Source organism: Spermophilus citellus (genome assembly GCF_964194105.1).
Source record: "Spermophilus citellus genome assembly, chromosome: 10".
Taxonomy (NCBI): Eukaryota; Metazoa; Chordata; class Mammalia; order Rodentia; family Sciuridae; genus Spermophilus; species Spermophilus citellus.
In genome coordinates, this window is record NC_138197.1 from 27,432,470 (window position 1) to 27,454,737 (window position 22,268).

At 44.4% G+C, this 22,268-nt stretch overlaps 1 protein-coding gene and 1 pseudogene across 2 annotated transcripts in view; both read left to right on the forward strand.

The window, feature by feature from the left end:
• Positions 1-22,268, forward strand: part of CACNA1C (calcium voltage-gated channel subunit alpha1 C) — a 634,974-nt gene that overhangs the window by 488,555 nt on the left and 124,151 nt on the right. Inside the window, exons 10-12 of the mRNA XM_081309259.1 lie at positions 6,373-6,447; positions 8,658-8,748; positions 16,044-16,070. Coding sequence (XP_081165385.1) covers positions 6,373-6,447; positions 8,658-8,748; positions 16,044-16,070 — 193 coding nt within the window. The remainder of the gene's footprint in view (positions 1-6,372; positions 6,448-8,657; positions 8,749-16,043; positions 16,071-22,268) is intronic.
• LOC308657509 (phosphatidylinositol N-acetylglucosaminyltransferase subunit P-like) lies at positions 4,854-5,202 on the forward strand (annotated as a pseudogene). Its single transcript has one exon. The product of its transcript is annotated as a phosphatidylinositol N-acetylglucosaminyltransferase subunit P-like (transcript).

Here is a 22,268-nt window from a genome sequence, read left to right on the forward strand (position 1 = left end):
ATAGATGAGAGAACTTGGGTTCAGGAAGGTTAAGTCACTTACCCATTCATTTGGCTGGGAGAGACCGGATCTAAAACTTGATTCCAGGTTTTTGCTTAAACTTCTCAGATGCCCAAGAATGGGTCCTAATTAGAATAAGATATATCCCATGCCTATGTAATTTTATCAAAATGGCTTCTGCTGTCACGTGTAACTAAAAAAAAAAGTAACTAAAAAAATAAAAATTCTCAGATCCCAGTGTTTCAGGAGATCAGAAGAGGGGACTTAGTGGGCAATGGAGGGTTCTAGAAGCTGCCACAGCCTAGAACTGGGCCTCCAGGAACAGATGAGATTTGAGTGGATCAAGGATTAGCCAAGTCTTTCTACAAAGGGTCAGGCAGTAAACATTTTTAGGCTTTTCAGTTCCCACAGTTTCAGTTCTTTCCTGCAGCTCTGCAGCTCTGGTCTATAGAATGGAAGTTTGCTGACTCCTGCTAGGTGAGAGGAGGGGGTCAGGCACTCCAGGGAGAAGACATGGTATATGACACCATGTGAACAAAAGCCCAGAGTTGGAATAAAGATGGCACAGTCAAGGGACAATGAGGAGTGCAGCCTGACTTGGCTGGAGAGTTTCTGCAGGAAGCAACAGGAAATGCAGGTGGAGAGATAACACTTTAGTCCCCTGGGGCTGCCTAATACAGTGCCACAGACTTCAGCCACAGACAATGATTTTCTCACAGTCCTGGACCAGAAGTCTGAGATCAAGGTGCAAGTGAGGTTGGTTCCTCATGAGTCGTGAGGCAAGGATCAGTTCTAGGCCTGTGCTCTTGGCTTAAAGATGGCTGTCTTCTCCCGAGTCTTCATGAGGTCTTCCCTAGGTATGTGTCTGTGTCCAAATTTCTTCTTATAAGGATGCCAATTATATTAGATTATGGCTCACCCTTCTGACCTCAGTGTAGTTTAATTATTTTTTTAAGAACCTATCTCCAAATACAGTCAAACATTACGAGGTACAGGGCTTTAGGATGTGTAAATTCTGGGAGACATAATTCAACCTATAACAGACAGGATGGCCAAACTGTAGGGAGTTTTGGATTCCAGATTACAGTGAGGCAGGAAATTGGATTTCTTTTGCTTGGTTATAATTCTGATTAGTACTTTGAGAAAACAAATACTAGTTAATATTCATATCATAAAAGGGGCATCTGGCCAAGTCAACAACAGGCCAGGTTCCATCAGAAGAGCATGGGAGCCTCGGCAATAGGGTCCCAGAAGGCTGGCTGTCCCAGGACTCAGCCTTTGGCTCCTTATGGCATCCACCACACACCACGGATGTTCAGGTTGGGTGAGAAACGCCTTCAGCTCCTTCAGCTTCCACTCCAGCTGCTGCTAGGGGTGCCTGGTCCTGATGCCTCAACCCCTTCCCAACAGGGGAGCCAAGGTGGACAGTAGTGGATGTTCTCTGAGCTTGGGTAACAGGCTACCAGCTGTTGTGCATAATGAAAACTGGGCATTTCTCTTAGCAAATGTCCAGCTATTCCTACCAGCTGCCACATAAGGTCTTCCCAATGCCCCATCCGTGGGACAAAGTGAAAGCTATTTTGGGCAACTAAAATTTTCAGAGCAATGCATGTTTCACCACCTCTCCTCAAATTCATCCCTCCTTTTCCCACATGGTATTTTGCTGTGATGCCTCTCCAGGAGTCAGGATCCAGAAAGACAGGGCAGGCCCAGATTTCAGATGCAGATGGTTCTCCACATATCTCCCCCAGCTTCCAGGATGGGAAGGAAGGGAGAAAGGGGGAGAAAAGGGAGGATTGCCTAGAAGATTTTGTTTGCTATTTCCTTTGTGATTTATTGCCAGGTAACCTTAGTGACTTTTTTCTTCTTTATCAAAATGCAAATTGCTCTGACTCTCAAAACGCTTACTAAAACCCCTTCCAGAGTCATTTTTTATTCACATGGATGGGTTTGGTCATTTTTATGTACTTATTATTTTGCAAATACCTTATGTCATGTGGTCATCGTGGGGGCTAAGTGAGACCTGATTCCTTTTTAAGGAAAATATGAGGGTTGATGTCCTGGCCCAGCCTGGAGCAGAGCCACCACGAGGAGATTTATTTTAGGTAATTGAAGGAGTTGTTCAGAGTCAGTCATTAGTTTTACAGCGAGTTCAGTTCCTACAGGGGAAAATAACGATGGTGTGTTGTGAGCCTCTTTCTCTGGTGACCACAGCTGCAGACAGCCAGGCCAACTGTGCTGCCTAAACGTCACCTGGTGTTTCATGGGAGATTCCCTCAATCAGGTGTATAAACCCTCGGGAATTACAAACCCAGACATACCAAGGAATGCCAAACCTGACCGTGCCTAGAGCTAATGCCCCTCCCCCAAATCACAGGTTGATCTGTGTGGTTTTCAGTGTCAGGAGATCAATATGCACACAACTGTTTTCCAAGCAGACCAGGGAGAGACGATAGCTGTGCACCCCTATTTCTATACAAATAGCCTTACTAAGCACCACTTAAGCAGGAGTGGCCACCAGAAGTAGATGTTTCAGGGAGAGGGAGGGAATGATTAATTCAAGGATGTAATCAATTATGGGCAAGATGGAGTTTCCGCTGGGCAACTAGAAAAGCTGAGGCAGGAGGATCCCTTGAGTCCAGGAGTTTGGGGTCAGCCTGGGCAACATAGAAAAACCTTATTTGTTAAATGAAAAGGAAAGAAAGAAAAAGAAAAAAGATGGAGTATATACATCTCTTTTAGCCACTGATGATATTACTAAAAATGCAGTGTTGAGAAGCCAAGGGACAGGACAGCTCAGAAACCCACATTTGGTCCATAGTACCTGGTACCAGTGAAATAAGAAAGTCAGAAAACAATCTTTCTCTTTTCTTCTCTTTCTCAGCATTTTCCTCCCAAAATCTGATGTGTTTTACAGAGGTGTGTTACCCTGACATTGCCTGCTGATGATCAGACAGTCAAGCTTCATTTCCAAGGGCATTAGAGTAGGTAGCCTTTAGGGAAAAGGTGCCCCAGGGCACCTGAATTATTTACCGTCTTTCTGTCTCATCAGTTGAGTGGCCAAAGGAGGAGTCTGGTTTTTCATTTCATCCATAGGATAAATAGCCAGCATTTATGATCCCAAACTTTCAACAGTTTGGCTGTTCAGTTTCCTCTAAGTTCCCCTTCAAATCAGCTATGATGTTGCTATCTAACCCCTTACTATTAGAACCACAAACTCCATCTTCATCCGTGTTGTTCCCCCAGGTGTTCATGGGACTCAGCACTAACATACTGCTCTTCCCAGGGAGATAATGTTCATTTCAGCAGGAACCTTGAGAAGAATGACTTGACCCAAGAAGCAGATTTAATGGAGACACCGAGGGCATCAGGGAAATGAGTGAGAGGGTCTTCAGATCACTAGGCACATAGGCAGCTGCAGCTCTGCCCACATGAAAGACCAGCCATGGCCAAATTCACTTGTATGCTAAATGGCGGTGTATGTATCCGCCTCTTCCTTTGGCTTTAAAAATTACCATACAGTTATTTCTGAAAAGGAGCAAGAGGAGGCACTCTTGATGTCAAAGCCAAACGCTGGACAGTGCCTCTGTTCAAGAGGTCTCGAGGTGTCCTGGCCTCCATCACTGACTAGAACTCCTGTCCCTGCAGAAAAACCACAAGAACAGGCAGGACAACCCTTTCACACCTCCAAACAGAAGACTCTTCATTGTGAGACGCTTACTTGAGTGCGTGTCTTCATTCTAAATTGAGGCATGCTGCTCTCTAGAAGGGAAGCCTGAACCGAGTCATTCATATCCACTTTTGACTCTTGGTGCTTTTTCCATATATTTTATTAAAAAAAGAAATATTTTTAAATATTTTTAATTTGTTATAATTAGTTTTGCATGACAGTAGAGTGCATTTTGACACATCATACATAAATGGAGTATAGCTTCCCATTCTTCTGGTTGTACACAATGTAGACTTATGCAGGTCATGTAATCATATATGTACAAAGGGTAATAATGCATATAGGACTTTTAAAAAGGAAGAAAAAGTACTGTACTGATTGTGAAGTTTCTGTTTTTTCCTCATTTTCTGTTTTAAAGACAAGTGTATTTAAGTCATGGCCCTTTACATCAGTTAAAATAAGTCCCACCCCTTCCTAACATGAGCCAATCTTCAGAATTTCCACTAACAAGTCACGTTCAAGGAAGTTCACTACACATAATCTGAGTTTCAGAAAATGATGGAAGAGAGAAAAAAAGAGAGCCCTAAAACTTGGACTGATCTGCAGACCTTTCCTTGGGGCTTCAGGGTACCCCTACCCACTTCTCCTGGGGCACTTTGCTTTCTTGCTGGACAGGAGGCTGATTTCCCACCTCCATTTGCTGCTGCTCCTCATTAATAAACTGGGATTATGCTGCATCCATCACTGTTCCTAATACCCTCCTCTGTGGCCTCTCTAAGGTGCCATTGCTTCTAGTTTTATTGGATGAAGTGGGGAAAATCTCTTTCTGAGGAATCAGCTAAAGGCCATCCAGAACTCAAGGCCACTGCAGAATGCAGAACACCCCCTTCCTTTGCAGCACAGTGTCTTGACACCTCCTTCCACTGCCTCTTCTTCATCTATAGCCCAGACCCGGTAGGAACAAGGGTACAAAATTCTTCTCCCTTATTTCCAATCTTCCTCAAAACCCACCCACCCACAGGCAGCTTCACATCTGCTGTGCCTGTTTCGATTGATTAAAAGTAGATACAGTGCCAGAGAGGACAGCGCCATTGAACCTTGGCCTTTCCCTGGAATTTGCCTCTTTCTCCCCAACTGCAGCTCCCTGGCAGCACTTGCGCAGAATAACTCAACACTGAGACTGTCCAAAGGCACAAGGAAAATGGCGGGAAATTTGCCATCACCATTGCCAGAAAGACCCATGTGTGGCTTTGTTCATTTCTTAAGCTCCCAGTTTGGCTTCAGCATTGGACAGTTGCGTTACCTGCATGCCTCTTTATTTCTGTAGTAATCAGTTATATACCCTTACTTGGAATTAACATGATGAGTACTTCTCCACTCAACTCCACTCATGCAATCACAATAACTATGCTAAAAATCAACAGCAGAAGAAATTCATAGAAGAGGCCATACCAGGGTTAAGAGATATTCTTAGTAGTGAAGTAAACCAAATCTTCTTTCTTGCAGCCAAAGAACTTCTCACCAAAAACTGAGTTGTGCATAAACATGCTAACACCAAGCATTATAAGTTTTTGACAAAATAATTTTGACCATAATTATATAATTTTCTCTTTTAATGACCAGTATTGAGATGTAAAAAAACGAAAATCATTCTTCTCTTAGGTAAAGTTCCATTAATATTGTAAATGTCTTCAAATATTAGTTCCTAATAGAATAAATAAAATACTGCATTACCCTATGGCAGACTTTTAAAAATAAATAAAAGTAGATACAAAAGATAGTTTAGCTATTCTATATTAAAGCAGACTCCCTTTAAGAGAAAACAAAAAATGAAATGTATTGCCCATTCAAAAGGAGTATAAAATGGGGCTGGGATGTAGCTCAGCAGCAAAGTATTTGCCTCATATTCACAAGCTCTGGGTTCGATCCCCAGATCCAAAAAAAAAAAAAAAAAAGAAAGAAAGAAAGAAAGAAAAGTGTATAAAATGAATATATTGCTCAAAGAATAATAAAAATAAAATTTGTGAAAAGAAATATAAGCAAATACATATATGTTTTTGGATGTGATCGGAGTAAGTCAATTGATGATCTTCACTGAAGAGAACGCGATGACTTAACTGGATGAAGGGGAAAGTAAGTCAACAGGTCGTCTTTCCACCTGTAAGTGGCACATCCAGTTGTGGATGGTGAGGGAGCCCTGGAGTCCACTACAGGTGGGAGTTTCATGACATGGTCCCACGTGGAGGAGAATACAGAAGACTGGCCAGTGGGTGTGGGTGAAGGTGGAGGCCAGTGCTGCAGTTTGCTGTTAATGGTTTCCCTACTTGAGCAGGGGTGATTGGCAGCCCCCTCCCGGGAAGTCCTCACTTTGGAGTCACTCGTTAGATGTACAGTGCAGACTGAAGCCAAAGTAGATATGAAGGATAGCATTGGTTTTACTCAGAGATCACCATGTGTTTTGTGTTGTTAATTCATGTGATTTGGGGTTTTGGTTCTATTTTGCCATATTTTCTTATATGTTTTGGTCTATTACTTTTATTTATTTATGTGTTTATTTATTTTTGGTTAATTTTTGGAGTTGAAAATGGATGCTCTATGTGGAAGCTGAGTTCCTGTTTCTTTCTTTTGCCCATGGCTGACTGCATGTTCTCTATTGATGTCTTGTTCCTGGTTCTTGACACTGACCATCTTGTCTGTGAAAGGAGGCACTCCAGCGGGCTTGCTTGATCAGAAGAAAGGGAAGTTTGCTTGGTTTAGTCACTCCACAGAAACCCATGGTAATGTGCCCCTGTGCTCTTTGTGTGTGTATGTGTTGGTCCACGCCAGACAGGATGGGAGGGTGTTTCTCTTGATGGCTTGTGATGTGGTAGTCGTGTATGTGCGCACATGTGTATATGTATTTGTGTGTATGTGTTTGTACATACGTATGTTTTTGTGAGGGGATGGGAACTTGTTCATCTCAAACCAGTGTGGCTCATCACCTCTTCCTGTGTCTAAAGTCAGCAGACACCCAGCAGCAGTTACTCCTGGGTGGAGCCAGCCCTTCCTTTGGATAGTGTCAGCTAAGATCAAGGCCACTGCAAAAGCAAAACTGATACTGGTGCAGGCAGTGCCTTGATTTGGAAGATGATACACTTACTCCTAAGAGCCAGGACTGCCTACTACTATTGTTGTCTTTCCAAGCCTCGTACCACCATTGTCACAACACTCCACATGTACATAAGGGCTTCTCTGGGAGTCAGGTGCCCCACAGTCAGGTGTCTTTCCACACACAGCTTAGTCCTCCCAACAATGATGCCTGGAGTGTTAAAGGAACCTGTGGTTAGAGATGGATGGACATAAATGCATAGAAAGACTCGAGGCTCCTCAATTTTATGACCTCTTCCTTAGCACGGACCAAGCAAGGACTCTAGAAAGCTCTGAAGGTCTGTCTTCCAAGCTCCCAGTGGTAAAACCAGACCCAAGGTCTGCTTCCACCAGCTCCCTCTGATCTGGAGCTATAAAGTGAATGTAAATGCTTTACAACTCAGCACTACTGTGGTGCCATTCCCTGCTGTAGCGTGTAGAGCAGGGGGTTGGTCAACACTGGGAAAATCAAGATGAGCATGATATGGGGGCCTGACACCTGTACCCTGGTCCCAGTCCTGTCCCAAACACACCATGTGACCTTGGACATCACATTCCTCCGCTAGGCCTCATGTGCCTCTCCTGTTAAATGAGGGGATGTGTTAGAGCTGAATAACACAGCCTGGATTTCTTTTTACCCAACTTTATTGAAAGGGAGTCCTAGGTTGGAGAAGTCTTTTCTACCTGACAGTCAAGCATATGGCAAGTCATGGACTTTATATTTGTATCTTCCATGTTCTTGAAATGAGTCTCTTCTCACCCACCTGGCTTGTCTTCATCCAAAAGAAAAGAAACTGAGGAAAGTCAAGGCCTGACAGTATTATCTATATAACCACCAGAAGTCATTTCCTGATCTGTGGCAGCCCTGTGGAGACTTGTCACCCAATGTCACTCCCTCACTAATTGTAGATTCTGTGGCTGATGAGGGCTAGTGATTTTCTCACCAGATGAGAAAATCTGGAAGAGCTGAGCCAGCCACCCTAAAGAACTAGCATTGCCTAAATTAAGAATCTCTTGTCATATTAAAAAGGTGACAGAAGATGACAGAATTCTTTGAGTCAAACTTTAATGTAGAATAATAAACAACAATAAAAGAAATGGCTTCTTCTAAGCTGCCAAGGTTGGCTCTTATGAAATTAGATGGTTTAACCTGTTGGAATGGGGATGTCAGGATTACTGGAAGCAGGGTTGGGGAGTGGTATCCCTGCAGATTGTCCTCAGGCCACACTTAAACTTAATTCTGTGGGTTTCACACTCCAGCGCCTCCATTCCTAATGTCTATGATGCTAGTGTGAGTCTCAGTACATGACTCTGGTAGTGCCCATCCACTTGCCATTTCAGGTACCATCCTGAGTGTCACAGACTCAGGATCAGCGTGCACTGCCAGAATAAGGAAGTCCTCAGATCTATCTGGTAGTTCCTGCAGCATCAAAAAATGTCCTTTCTACAAATAAAAGCTAGACCCCGATCTTGAGAATGGAGCCCCTTAGAATTGATGGGTGGAAAGGAGAGAAAAAAAGTCTTTTCATGAAAACTCCTCTCTATGGCGAATATCAGATGCAAATGGAAAACTTCCACAGCTATTCTGGGGCCGCAGGTTTGAGGGTAGAGAAAAGATTCAGTGGCTGACCATATGTGTCTTCTAGGGTAAAATGATCTGATTGCCAGATTACCTAGATTACCTAGCAGCAGGTAATCAGTCAAGGAAACTCCTGAGCTGGCCTGGATCCCACCGAGGGGCCAGCAGATGGCTCAGGCGCCTTCCTCCCAGCCAGGATTGTGTGTCACACACTAATGCTCTTCTGTTTCCTTTTCTTTTCCCACCCCCAATGCCTTGCCCTGTGTCCTTTGGCTCTTGCAGTGAGTATGCCCACAAGTGAGACCGAGTCCGTCAACACCGAAAATGTGGCTGGAGGTGATATCGAAGGAGAAAACTGCGGGGCCAGGCTGGCGTGAGTAGGCACGGCGAACCCAGGCACTTGGGGATTTTCCTGGGGTACGGGCAGGGAGGCGGCTCCTGAAGTCAGGATGGGTGGGCTCATCACTGGAGGGGCAGAGATTAGAACATGAACCTCAGGTGACAGCCTGGATTGAGAGAAGAGGGCCCTGGGGTGGAGTATAGCCCCAGACATGGATGGGAATGAGTCCAAAAATTGAAGTCTTCAGCTCAGCTCTTCTATGAGGGGTTGACTCTCAGATTTTGAGCCCAACTCATCTTTTCAGAGAAACACAGACTAGGGAGGGAGCAAACAGACTTTGCTTCTCTCCATTTCCTCTCATAACCTTACACACAAGAGATGGTTGTTTAGGTTCCCTGGGACCCATTGACCATGCTTTCCATTCTGATAAATGTGTCCTGGAAGACATACAAACAAGGAAGAAACTATCCCACTCCATGATATATTTTTTGGTCCTCATGGACAATGCTAAGTTATCCTTCTAATGAAGGGAATCAAGTGCCTGAAGCACCATCTTGAATAAGTAAAAGCTCACTTGTGTTTAGCCTTATGTTGGCCGCCTCCAACAAAAGTCAGTGCTTAGATGTTTCCCTACCTGCTTTCTGAGTCAAATCCCCATCTCTGGCTTCTGGGGGCTGACTTTGACCTAGAACTGGGCCAGGTGTGCAGCTCTAGGGGGCATTGCTCATTTTTGGATTATCATGATCTTAAAAGTAGAAACCAGTCATCCATGTTCAATGTCCTCCCCAACCAAATAAATAAATAAATAATAAAGGGGAAACAGTTTAATTGCTAAAAACAAGCAAACAAAAACCTCCTTGTCTTAATTACCAGTACCTCCGAAGGCCAAGTGAAAACGTCATCAGGTAGTCATATTGACCTTGAGCATGAGGCCTCTGAGACCATTTAGGCATCCCCCCCTTTGGGAGATAGAGACTGTTCTTCTTGTTACCTTGTAATAGAAGAGCTGTAAACTCATGGTGGTCAATGGAAGGAACTGCAAGCAGAAGGCTCTGAGAAGGACCAGTCCCAAATAAGATGTCTTTCTAAATTGCTGCATCAGCAGAATAGCACCTTCCTCTCTGGCCTGACTCAGTAGCTGGGACAAACCCTAGTCCTTTTTAAAAGGTGAGCTGCAGGTGACCCTGATCACAACAACTCAGTCTTGAGAATGGCCTTCACGCCAAAGATGGGGAAGGGAAAATGAGGTTGAGGACCAGACCACAGCCTGTTTTCAGAGTGCATGGAGCTTCGGTAACGCTCATCTGACAGTGGCACCGGGGAGTCTGCACTGCAGATTTCTCAGCATTGTTGGGAAGCAATTATTGTCAAAATGTTGTTAAAATACGATGCTAATTACATTTTTAAAGCAGCAGTCCAAGCCTTTTTCCTCTTCTCTTCATTTGGAATCATACAAAATGAGCACTTGAGTTTTTGGAAGAGGGCCCCAGATAGCAACACTGGAGAAAGGCTTTGAATCCATAAATTCCAGACCTTTCTGTTATCTGGACACCAAGAGAAGGATTGGAGAGACAATGATCTAGGACCCTGCAACTCTGGCATTTGGGCATGGCCCATGTTGCAGACCAGGAGGAACCAGGAACCTGTCACTGGGAAGTCATTTACAGTTCATTTTAGGAGCATGTGAGGCTCTGTTGGAAGGAGAACATGATTTATCCCCCGTAGAAGGAGGCTGGCAATCTCTAATCTATCTGTCACATCTTTGGAGGATACACTCGGCAGTCTTCAAGAGTTCTATAGAAATGGTTGCTGCTATTCCTGTGCATGTCCACATTGAGGCATCTACTCTGTGCATACAAAATACCCAAGCACAGTGTGAGAATTATAATATGCACTTAATAGATTATGGTCTTTCCCCATCTCTCTGCCTCCCCACCCCACCCCACCACAGTCAATGTTGGGGTAAGACTCTGCCAATGTTTCTTATGGGAGAAATAATATGAGAACAGTAGGAGACTGAAGAGACAGCAAGAGCCCAGCATTTTTAAAGCTAAGTCTCTTATAATAAGATGAGGTAAGGATGAGGACTTCTACGTGGCAAGAAGGCCTGGGTAAAGGTGGTTCCTATGGGGGCCAGAGGGCCGGAGAGAATCTGATACTTTTTGGGGGAGGGGCCAGTTGAACAAAGGAGATGATGAAGAGAATGGAGCCATCAAAGTTTGAAAAGAAAAATGGATCTGCTGGTATCACTTAGACAGTAGGATAAGGAGATCCACAGCTCAGCTCTGAGCAGAGCTGGAGGCACACATCTGAAGTTATCAGTGTAACTAGCAGTGAGGTAACAGAATAAGGGTTCACAAAAGAATAGAAAGCAGGAGGCCAAGGGCTGAATCTTGGGGAACACAGAATAGGAAGAAGAAAATAAAATGGACATTTCTGTGGTAGAACAGACAACAGCACTGGCCTGGGAACTGAGGGAAGAGGAATTTGAGGACCCATTTGGATTTGAGCTATTTGAATCTCTATCTGACAGTGTGCCCAGCCTATTGCTGGGCAATGGTGATCTGTAACCATAGAAAAAACAGAAGCCACCTCAGTGGAGCTGACAATCTAGTGTATAAAGGACACTCAATAAATAAATGGGTGATTCTAAATTGGGATAGACATGAAGAAGGAAAAGTAAAAGTAATGCAGGTTCAATAACAGAGGGGCCTGATTTAGAGTAGAGAGTTAGGAAAACTTTTTTGAATAATTAAAATTTAAGTTGAGACTGGAAGGGTGAACATAAAGAGTAGGGACTAGTAGTATTCCAATCAGGCATGTTCCCAGGTCCTTGGGCATAGTGATCGCATACGTGAGAGGACAGAAAACGACAAGGCAGGAGATAGGCAGGGGCAAATAGGACCCTTAATGAGGTGGGTCATTGCCACAAGAGTGTGAGAAGTCATTGAAAGGTTTTAGGAATGTGAAGCTGGGTAAGGAGGTTAATTTGGTTGGCTCTGCACTCTTGACATTTCACTTCAGTGTTAGGAAAAGAATAGGAAGGATCAACACCTGAGTGAAGTGGTCATGATGTGCCACCATATGGTGCCAGCATATGGTGGCTCGGGCCAGATGTGGAGATGCAAACAGAGGTGGATGGTCAGGGTGGTCAGCATGTCCTGGAGCTCTGCTCTCTGGGGTTTGAAGGTGCACTGATGGTGGGAATTGGTCTTGGGGTAGAAATGTGCCAGCATGGAGCACCCACTCAAGAAGTGAGACCACCGAAGGGGGAGAGGAGGCTGCGATGGAAAGTGGAGGGCTGACTTTGTCATTGTTGGGGCCATCTTTGAGGCAAAGAAGAAGCCACTGGAAAGGAAAAGACTAAAGAAGCTGGAGAGGAAATGAGCACTTATAGAAGAAATTTCTTAAGAAGAGGGGAGGGTTGACTTCAAGATGCAGGTGGAGATGCTGAATGCACACAGAGGGAGGTACCCTACCTGGCATCTGGAGTCCTGGCATCTAGTCCCCATCAGCCACCAGATAGCAGCCTTGTTGCCTTAGCTAAAGTGCTCTGCTCTGAGTCTCAGCACCTTCTTCTAGAAACAGAGGGCTGGATGGACCATTACTCTCAGCAAAGCCAGAAGGGGATGACACCACATACAGGGGCCACTTTCATTTCTTTGACAATTTGGGGTCCTCTGTCAAATCTCACATGAGTAAGGTGACACAGATAAGAAATCACACACCAAAGGTCTGCGTGATACCAGAGATTCCTTCCAGCCCTCAAAGCCTAAGGTTCTATGAAGAATATAGAATCAGAAGCAGGCTGTGATGAAGAGGGTTGGTGAGGGGGCACTACACCAAATATCTGCATCATCTCATCACAGAGTGAGGGTGATGAGGTGTTGTAGGACCTTGAAGGACAGTGCAGGAGGTTCAAACTTGTGAATCATCAACGGATGACTAAGAGATTACTGAGTGACGCCAAAGCTCTGGTGAAGACCAACATCATCAATATGGAGTCAGCTTCACAGAACAATTCCACTATTTTTTGGCAAATGGGGTAGCCTCCTAATGCTAGAGACAGAAAGAGGGGTGAACCAGGGTGGAGTTTAGCCACACAGCCCCAGCCAAAGGCTAGGTGGTATGGACTCAGCCTTGTATTTGGGGTGACATAGACATGAAGCTGAGCACAAGAAGTCAAGTCTGGTATCAGTCTGGGAATCTCGGAAGAAGGTTGAGCAATTGGGCGAAGATTGGTTGCTATGAAAGGGAGGAGGCTCAGGCCTGAGATGTGGTGATACTGAATTCATGTGCTGGTGACAAAGTTTTGGAGTTAAGGAGGCCGAGTCAGAGTTCTGTCCAAGTGGAGATGACTGCGTGCCATCTGACTTATGTTAAAGGCAAATTGGGGACAATTCAGGGAAATAGTATTTCACACAGCAAGTAGTAAACATATAGTGCTCATTACTCAAAGAAAGGGAGAGAGGCTGGAAATATAAATAGCTCCTGAGAAGTTCAAATATTTGTCAAATAATGACAAATGCAAATTGAATAACTACGCCCAGAGGGGAGTGGAGAGAAAATGTTTTGGATTTGTCTCTAATTTTGAACCTCAACATCAGAGAAGAAAATCATGATCTCCTAGAAGGTTTGTTCTGGAGGCCTGAACAGAGCACATGTCTTGGCTTGAATGAACTTTGGTTTCTATCCAGTGGAGTACTGCTCTTATGTGTCAGTTACTGACTTTCTCTGCCTCCTTGTTCTTCTTCATAAGCCCACTGAAAACGTGAGAAGGGAGATGCACCTCGCTAGATGATTAATGATGGAGAAACCAAGAAGACTTCTTAGCATGTCACACATGACCCATTGGAGCTTGGGGAAGCTGGAGTCTTCTACTGTTGTAAGGACTGTTTGGAACCTGGGGAGACAGTAGGAGACAGCATTTGTCACAGGCTACCCAGCCCAGGATGGGGAGTGGTGGCACCCACGACCCCTTAGCTCAGTTACTCACACAAAGGAAGCAGCTGTTCAAACATCCAGCCCTTGGCTACTACCCAGGAGGCAGAAGACTGCCAAGCAATGGTGTCCCTCTATTTTCGTGAACTGAGGTTCCATGTTCAACTGCCCACTGTACAGAGGGAGTACAGAGTAATCAAGGCCCTTAGACTTTCAAAGAGTTCTAAGTCCAGCTCTCTAAGAGAGAGAGCTGAAGTTTTTCTTGTCTCCAGGCAAATGCCCCTTGAGCAGTACCCGCCCCTTCTTCAGCAGGGTGCCTAAGTAACCTGGGGCTGAGTGTTTCTACTGATCAATTATAAAATGTGCCAATATTTAAAAAGGGTGAATATTTCAGATTCACAGAACCTAAAATTATGCTCACAACCCCCCTCAAAACAACAAGAAGAAAGCCAGTCTTCAAGTTGGTGTTCAGGCTTCTACATCAAGATTTGGAATTAAGCAGGCAAGAAAGTCCTATTCCGTTCCTGCTTGTTCATGGTACACCAGGAAGCCAGGAAAGGACCCATAGTCAATGACTGTGCACAAACTGGGACCTCATTATAAGCAGTCACCCCCAGCCCTGATCCCCCCCTGAGTCCATGTCCCAGAGTCATTTCCTCGAGGGAGGTGGACATTTAGATGTAGGTTTCCCCATATGACAGCTCTTAAGAACTCCCTTTTGCTTGTGACTCATTTGGAGTAAAAGTGAGGAGAAAACTTAAAGCGAGGGCAAGTGGTCATCGTTGACACACACGCCAGAGAAACAGTCTTGAGGCTGGAGGCCATAGCTACCCACTATTGCAAGGAGAGGCAGATGCCCAAAAGCAAGCCTGGGAAAGATGCTGAAGGTCTCAAGCTCAGCGTGACACTGCTGGAGACAACAGTGCCCTGGATTCCCCGTCACCCTATTAGCAGCTGGAAAACATTTGTTTCCCCCATTAAACGTGGCTCTAAATGAAAATGCTGCCCTGGGCTCCTGGTCCCCCTCCCATACATTTGTTAACGTGTGATTAAACCCTCCAGTCCTAGCAGGCAGTCTTTGGGGTGGGAAAAGGTCATTAGCTAACGGTTCTGAGCAGTAAAGGCACTTGGCTCTGATTCTCAGTGCCCCAGCGATATCATTATCTTATGCACGATGGCTTTGCCACCTGTCACATCTTCTGGTTTAATTTTTTTTTAATAAAAAAATAACGAGAGGGGTTGGTTTTTTCCTGCTGTATGACACAGCTGGCTTTGTGCTCTGCTGGGACAGCACCAACTTGCAGCAATAGCCTCCCAGACTCCCCTCCCCTGTTTTCTCCCCACATGGCTCCTTGTCCCTTACCACTGTCTCCAACTCTTCATCTTTCATTTGCACCGTCTTTCTGCTTGTCCATCTGAGTGCCAGTCCACCTGCAGTCTGGCCTGTGTTCCCTTCCTTCTCTTAGCATTAAGCTAAGAGTCAAGCTCTCCCTCTCCCTCTCCCTCCCTCCTCCAACCTCTTTTAACTTATAAAAGTATAATTTGTAAATTTTAAACAAACTCTGACAAAACCTCTCTCTCTCTCTTTTTTCTCTCTCTCCTCTCTCCCCCTCTCCCTCTGCCTCTCCTACTCCTCTCTTCCATGCTTCTCATTTATTACCTCTCTCTTGCCTTCTTCTCCCTGCCTCCTGACCCCTCCCAGTGTCCTGTGGACTCCTTATCTATAGGATCTCCTTGAAGGTCCCACTTTTCCATAAAACCCCCCACCCATATAATAAATGACCCTTTGAAGCATTCATCACACAGCCAAAGTCCCCCAGTCTTCAGGGCTGCACATGACTATTAGCATTCTGGATTTCTCCTCAGAAGATGTGGCTTTTTCTTTAACATCTGTCCTTACAGCTCTTGAACAGGTTCCTAGCAGCCTGTCCACCCCAAGCTGGCTCGTTTTGCTGGTCTCACTTCCTAACCCAGCTTTGTCAGGTCTTCTGGCAAACAGCAGTGAGGCCCGTGCTGACGTGTCCTGCCTGTGATTTTTCTGCGGTGGGGTTCCCCCATGTGCAGGAGAGGCCTAAGAGGCAGCTCTTCCCATCCTTTCCTCATGGAACTGACTGTCCTCATGATGATCTGAGGACAGGGGACTCTCCTTTTTCAGGGAGGATCACCTGTACTTAGAAGACATTAGTAAGTGTCATCTGGGCCAACCCTTAGTCTCCACATTCAAATGCCCAAAATAGTGTTCTTTCTGACCAACTTCTAATTCACACCGGCACATCCTTCCAGTGCCCAGGTAGAGTTACCTGAGGACACCAAACTCCTCGGACTATCCTCTGCGTGGAGAAAAGTGTCTGCCTGTCCTTTGGTAATGTCTCCTTTTTCTCTTTCAGCCACCGGATCTCCAAATCAAAGTTCAGGTGAGTGAGATGCATACTGCTCTTCCTTCCTTCTGCCCACCAGCTTAGTCCTCAGCTACCATTTTGGGTGGCCCAGGATAATCACTGCTAGTTGGCAGGTAGAGAAAGAGGTGTTCTTCTAAGGGGTGATGGCTTTCTTTTTTGTAAGGTTCTGAAGAAGAGGCTCATGGATCAAATGGGGAAAATAATTCAGGATTGAGATTCGTTGAATTCTTTGGAACTTTTGAGCAGTGCTGTCCGTGGGAGGTTGAGACCAAATGTCTCTCTCCCTTATAAGAAATAGAGTCCAATTAAAATAAACATGTGAGCACTTGCTACTCTCTTGACCTGCTTTATGCTTATGGAACATGGTAAGAAATGAACCTTGAGGACTGTGGAAAGCAAGGAGGATTATGACTCTGTTCTGAGTCACTGTTCTGAGACAACATCAGAACCTTCCAGAGGGCACATGGTCTTCAGGCTGTGATCTGTCTTTTGGCTTCACCCTCTGTATTCCCCAGTAAATACCCTTTGTTCCAATTAGATACAACTTCTTGCAGTTATCCAAGTGTTCTCTGTCCTCTTACATATTAAGACCTTTGCACAAAGTTTCCCTCACCTAAATCACCTGTCCCTGTCCTCATCTGGAAAACTCAGACTATGTTTAACAAAAGTTACTGCATCTGTGACACACTCCCAGAGGAGACTGACTCACCTACCCCCATTCCCACAGTGCTTTGCAGATGCCTCTAGCACTGCATTTACCAATTACTGGCTCAGAGACCTAGGCCCTGTCTGCATGCCTCATAGCTATTATTCCCTAAGAGTAACTCAGTGCCGGTGCAGCTCTAGGCTGCCCCCTAAGTGTGTGTTGAATGGATGGATGTGTGGAGTGAGAATATAAACTGACTCCTGCAAATCTTACCTGTACCAAAAATATTCATCTTCATCTTTCACGACCGAGTCTTGCTTCCCTAGCGTCACCTACTATGCTAAATTAAAGGCCAGCTGGGTAAATGTAGCCCAGTCCCCTGAGATCACCTCTGTGGTCACTTAGATTTCCTTTGGTTCAGCTCCTCTCTAGAGCCAATATAGATTCATGGGGAGAAGAGGATTCCAGATCCTAGAGACAGGTCTTGGTGAGGACTCCTCAGGAGTCCTCTGGGTTCTTGCTTGCTCTGCTTCATAAGGCTAGTCTGAGCTGCTCTAAGCTGGCACCCGCTGAGGTTCAACAGGTCCATCTGGTTTGGGCATCCATCTGTAGAGGCCACGCCCCATCCCCTTGCATCCAGTCTTAAAGTCTCCACATCTGCTCTTTGACACCTAACTCTATTGGTCCACTGACTTTAAGCACCTTCACACCTCATCTGAGTACATGGGTACTTCCAGGTCACTCACACTCCATGAATGTCCTGTGGAGCACTAAAGCAGGTCCTCCACACACCTGAGTCCCAGTCAGATAGAGCTCTGAGTCAAAGGCTGACATTCTCCCTGAAGAGCCTATCCGCCAGCCCCAGTGACCCTGGGCCTCCCTGGTGGCTTTCTAGTGTTTCTAAAGCAAGTCTCTTTAACTTTCTGGGGCTCAGTGCCCAAGGGCTAAGATTTAATGAGGACTCTGGTGTCAGACTCTCTCCCCTTTCTGATACCTTCTTTCTCCCATATGCTACTGAAACTGGGAAATGCAGGTTTTCCTCCTCTGTCTCTTTCTCTAAAAACTCCTTTATGTAGAAATCTAAGGTCAGCTCTATTGAATCTGGCTCTTATTACATGAAGGAGAGCTCTAAAACATTTTTGAAATATCCTTTCTCAATAATGCATGAATTTTTCTTGCTTTATCTCCATCATGAGGAGAAATTTCTGATACATAATAAGGACCTAGTAAATCTTTGCTGAGTGAATAAATGAATTATGCCTAAGTAAGACAAGAGACTGGACACACTTTCAAACAAAATATCTAATTTGACAACCAAAGCTGAGAAGCATGTTTTACTCTTAACAGTTCCAAAGCCCCCACACAATAAAGGACTATAAAATATTTCCAAAATTTCATTCTTATTACATGTAAATGAATGAATGAGTGGACAATGAATGAATGAATGTGATCTGGAGGATAAGAGAAAGTTACATACTTCAGTTACATCCTCAGTGGATACTCTGGGAACCATTTTGTTAATCCAGTGATTTATCATGTAATATATGCTTTTGAAAAAAAGGGAATCTCTGCTCCACTTTGAGGCTTTTCTCAATCTGCTTTCTACCAGCCAGTGGGCCCTGATCCCTGAAGGATTTCTTCCTCTGTAACCACACTCTCAACACAATGAAATGCAGAGAAAGGACTCCATATTCCCAACTGGCCTATTACTGGTAGTTTGGTACAGTCATTAAACCTACCTGCAGATAAGGACCCTGAAGCTTAGAGGGGCCCAAGGTTACACAGCTCACGTATAGCCACATGAGTTCTGAGTCAGGAGCCCGGCTGCTAGTCTCTGTGCCATCCTGCTCATCAATTGCCCAGTAATACTAAACCCTGTCCCCATACACCTTATTGTACCCTGGGCATAAAGTGGATTGTGCTAGGGAAGTGATAAGGCAAGGCACATAGGAGATTTAAAAATGTTTTTGTAGTAGCCATGTTTAAAAGTATGAGGAAACAGGAGGAATTAGTCTTAATACCTTTTATTTAAACCAGTGGTGTATCTAAAACATTATTATTTCAACATGTAATTAGTACGACACATTTTTAGTAAGAAAGTTTACATTTCTTTTTTTTTTATGCTAAGCCTTTGAAATCCAGTGTGTATTTTACATTTACTGCACTTCTCTGTTTGTATTGGCCACATTTCAAGTACACAAAAGCCACATGTTGCTAGAAGCTGCTGCCCCCAACAATGTGACCCTAGAAGTTCTGAGTAGATATCAAAGGGAAACCACCTAATTCAGGTTCTGAAGCCTCTTGTTGGTGCTTGGTTGGGGAATATCAGAGGCCAGCAATAGATTGGAAGTGCCTCCAAGATTATCAGTGTCCCAAGTTGTTCCCTCAGTTAGGTGGGGCAGTTTAACAGTAACATAAATCTTAAACCTCAAACTGGCCTGTTTCACGTGCAAGACTGAATGATACAAAGTCTAACAAAGTCACAGTTTATTTAAAAGAATTATTAGAACTGGGCTTTTAGGGAGAAATTGGCAAATTAGCAGACTTATGGTATTAAAACAATTCTAGGGTATTCCTTTGGTAATCCAAGTTTCCACTGATAGGAATTAGATAAAATAAAGAATGAGCAACATGCGGGGCCAAGAGTTCAGCATAGGATGCAAATAGACCTGGAACGTACAATTCAGAGAGTCTTTTGCAACCTGGGGGTATGCATCAGATGACCTGTTGGAGTTTTTGGACCTCAACTATGTAGAATTTTGAAGTGAACCTCATTGGTTTTTAATATTGGAGGACTATGTTGCCTTGTCCCCAGAGTTCCCTGTACTTCTTGTCATGACATAACCAACAAGGCACAAACCCACATTTGCCCCAATCTTTGTCCATTTTTAAGTTATTTTAATGATTTCCTCTGCTGTCCATTCTTCATTCTGATTAAAAAAAAAAAAAAAAAGATGGAAACTTACTCTGGCCACTTGAGAGAGCCTGACATGCTCATTATTTTCCTGTCATCTGCTCTTCTAGATGCCTGTCAGCAGTTACAGGCTGAGAAACTCTCCTCACCCCACCCTGTTCCCTGGGTCACAGGGGTTCAGGGATCTTAAGCCTTATCCTCCTCGGGGAGTTAGTAGATCTATGTTGTTTGTCTCTGTAGCTCATGCAGTCTGTCAGCTGAATGTCCCTCTATGTGGGACAGATTGTGCTAAGTACTGTGTGTCTGTAACAAAGTATAAGGCACAGTCTCTTCCCCTTATGGGTCTTATAATCTCATTGGATAGGCAAGAACCATACAAATAAAAACTAACTAATGATACAAATTCATGACAAGTTATTTCCTCTAGAAAACTTCTCCTGGATCCTCCATGGCTGGCTAAGATGTGTTTTATGTGCCCTGATGCATGTTTGCAGAGTCCCCGGCATGTAGCATGCTGTGTTGCCTCCTCATTCCTCTGTCCCCTGCATGGGCTTCAGGCAGATGAGGACTGTGTTATTGTATTAACTATTGATTATCCACTAATCCATAGTAAGTGTTTAATAAATGTTTCTTGGCCAAAGTGAGGCAGACAAGTGATATAGGGGTGGCCAGGCTGGGAAGACTAGAAAAGTTCATCATGGAGAAGCTAAGTCTCAAGTTGAGCCTTACAAGATGGGCAGGACCTAGAGGATGGAGACAGCAGGTGGAGGCCCTAGTCATTGGGAGAGTGTTCTATGTAGTTGGAGAGGCAGGAGTGAGGCCCAGTACTGGGAGAAGGAAGGTAAGCCAGGGGCAAGGGAGCAGAGTGCAGTGATACAGATGTCTAGAGAAGTAGATTCAACATGTTCTCATCCATCCTTTTCTCGTGTGTCTACATATGGAAGCTTCTATTTCTAGACTAAATGACTTCAAGTTAATGCAAAAGGAACATGAATAGCAGGCAAATTTCTCCTCCCTGTTTTATCATTTAATTTATATATCCTCCATGCATATGTAAACACACAAATAAATTTACACATTCTAATAAACCATTACATTTATTATACAGTAAGAAGTGTTGCCAGGAAACCAGTTGTCAAGCAAAGCTATATTTTGAAGAGTGGGAGGTGTATAATTATCTTTAAATACTTTCTCTGGATAGTAATTACCCCCACCCCCACCCCAGCCCCAATCCACGTGACTCTCCTGAACAGCTCTGCGCAGGAGCAGCCTGATTTAGTGGGACTGGGGGCAAAGTAGTTCCAGATCCACATGACAAGTCTGACCTTATAACACCCCACAGCTGTTACCCACAGGCTGTAGAAAAGAGGGGTTTGGTCAAGTTCCTGGTATTAAACTGACTCCAAGTCAGTTTCTACATACTATAAAAGAAAGCAACCTTGATTAGTTTGGATTCTGAATAACAATTGTCTCTGAGTTCTGTATTATGAGAGTGTGTCTATTTAAAACATACTCTTTGCAAATATAATGTAAGCTGTTTAAGATCAAATACGACTTTGTCCCCAAAACTTGTTTTATAAGAAAAATATATTATCAACTTTCTTTATAATATTAATAAGTACAAATGCAAAAAGAAGCAGAACTTTGCCCTGGCATGATAGGACTTCTCAGTATCACAATCTGGCAGAAGCTGGATGCAGTGGCACACACCTGTAATTCCAGTGGCTCAAGAGGCTGAGGCAGGAGGATCATGAGTTCAAAGCCAGCCTCAGCAAAAGTGAGGTGCTAAGCAACTCTGTGAGACCCTATCTCTAAGTGAAATACAAAATAGGGCTGAGGATGTGGCTCAGTGCTTGAGTGCCCCTGAGGTCTATCTCCAGTAGCCCCCCCCCCCAAAAAAAAGAAATCTGGCAAATAAGAGTGAAACTCACCCTTCACTAAGACTATGTGGAACTCATTGTCCCTACCTTTGTCCCTCTCTATCCTAACTCGCATCCAAAGTAGTTGGTCTGGAGGTTGAAATCATCCCAAAATTCACTAGAAGCTAATTTTCTCAAAGTCTTGCATTTCTCTAGTGTAGCAGGTAAGTGCCCCCTTACCTGTCAGCCTGCTTACTCACTGGAGATGGCGTTCAACCACCCTGGTTAATTCTTCCCTCTGTTCCCTGGGCCCGAACTGTATTCATCTAATCTTGTAACAAATTTTAGCAAAAGCTTGGTAACAGGATTTTCTGCAGATAGTAGGTAGACAAATGACAGAGTTAGAAACATAGATGAAGACAAGCAATCTCCAAAGGGAGTTTAAGGTGTGAATGGAAGGATCTATTAGAACAGAGGTCTACATCCCCAGAGCCTCTGAATGTGAGTTGTCCCCTGACTTCTGGAGTTGGGCAAGGTTTGAAGGGGCTTATGTCCTAAAGCTGGAAGGGCACAACATGTAGCACACACAACAGTCCCTTGCCCACTTCAGGCACACTTGCACATAATGCTGCATGACCCAGGCGGCTGCTATGAGACATGCCATTTGCAGGGCAGCTTTTTCATACAAATGACCTGTGATGCTCCATCATAACAACTCCATGGAGAAAATGACTCTGAGATGCTTGATCATCTCTGCCCAGACCTGGTGATATGGACTCATGCTGTGGACTCTG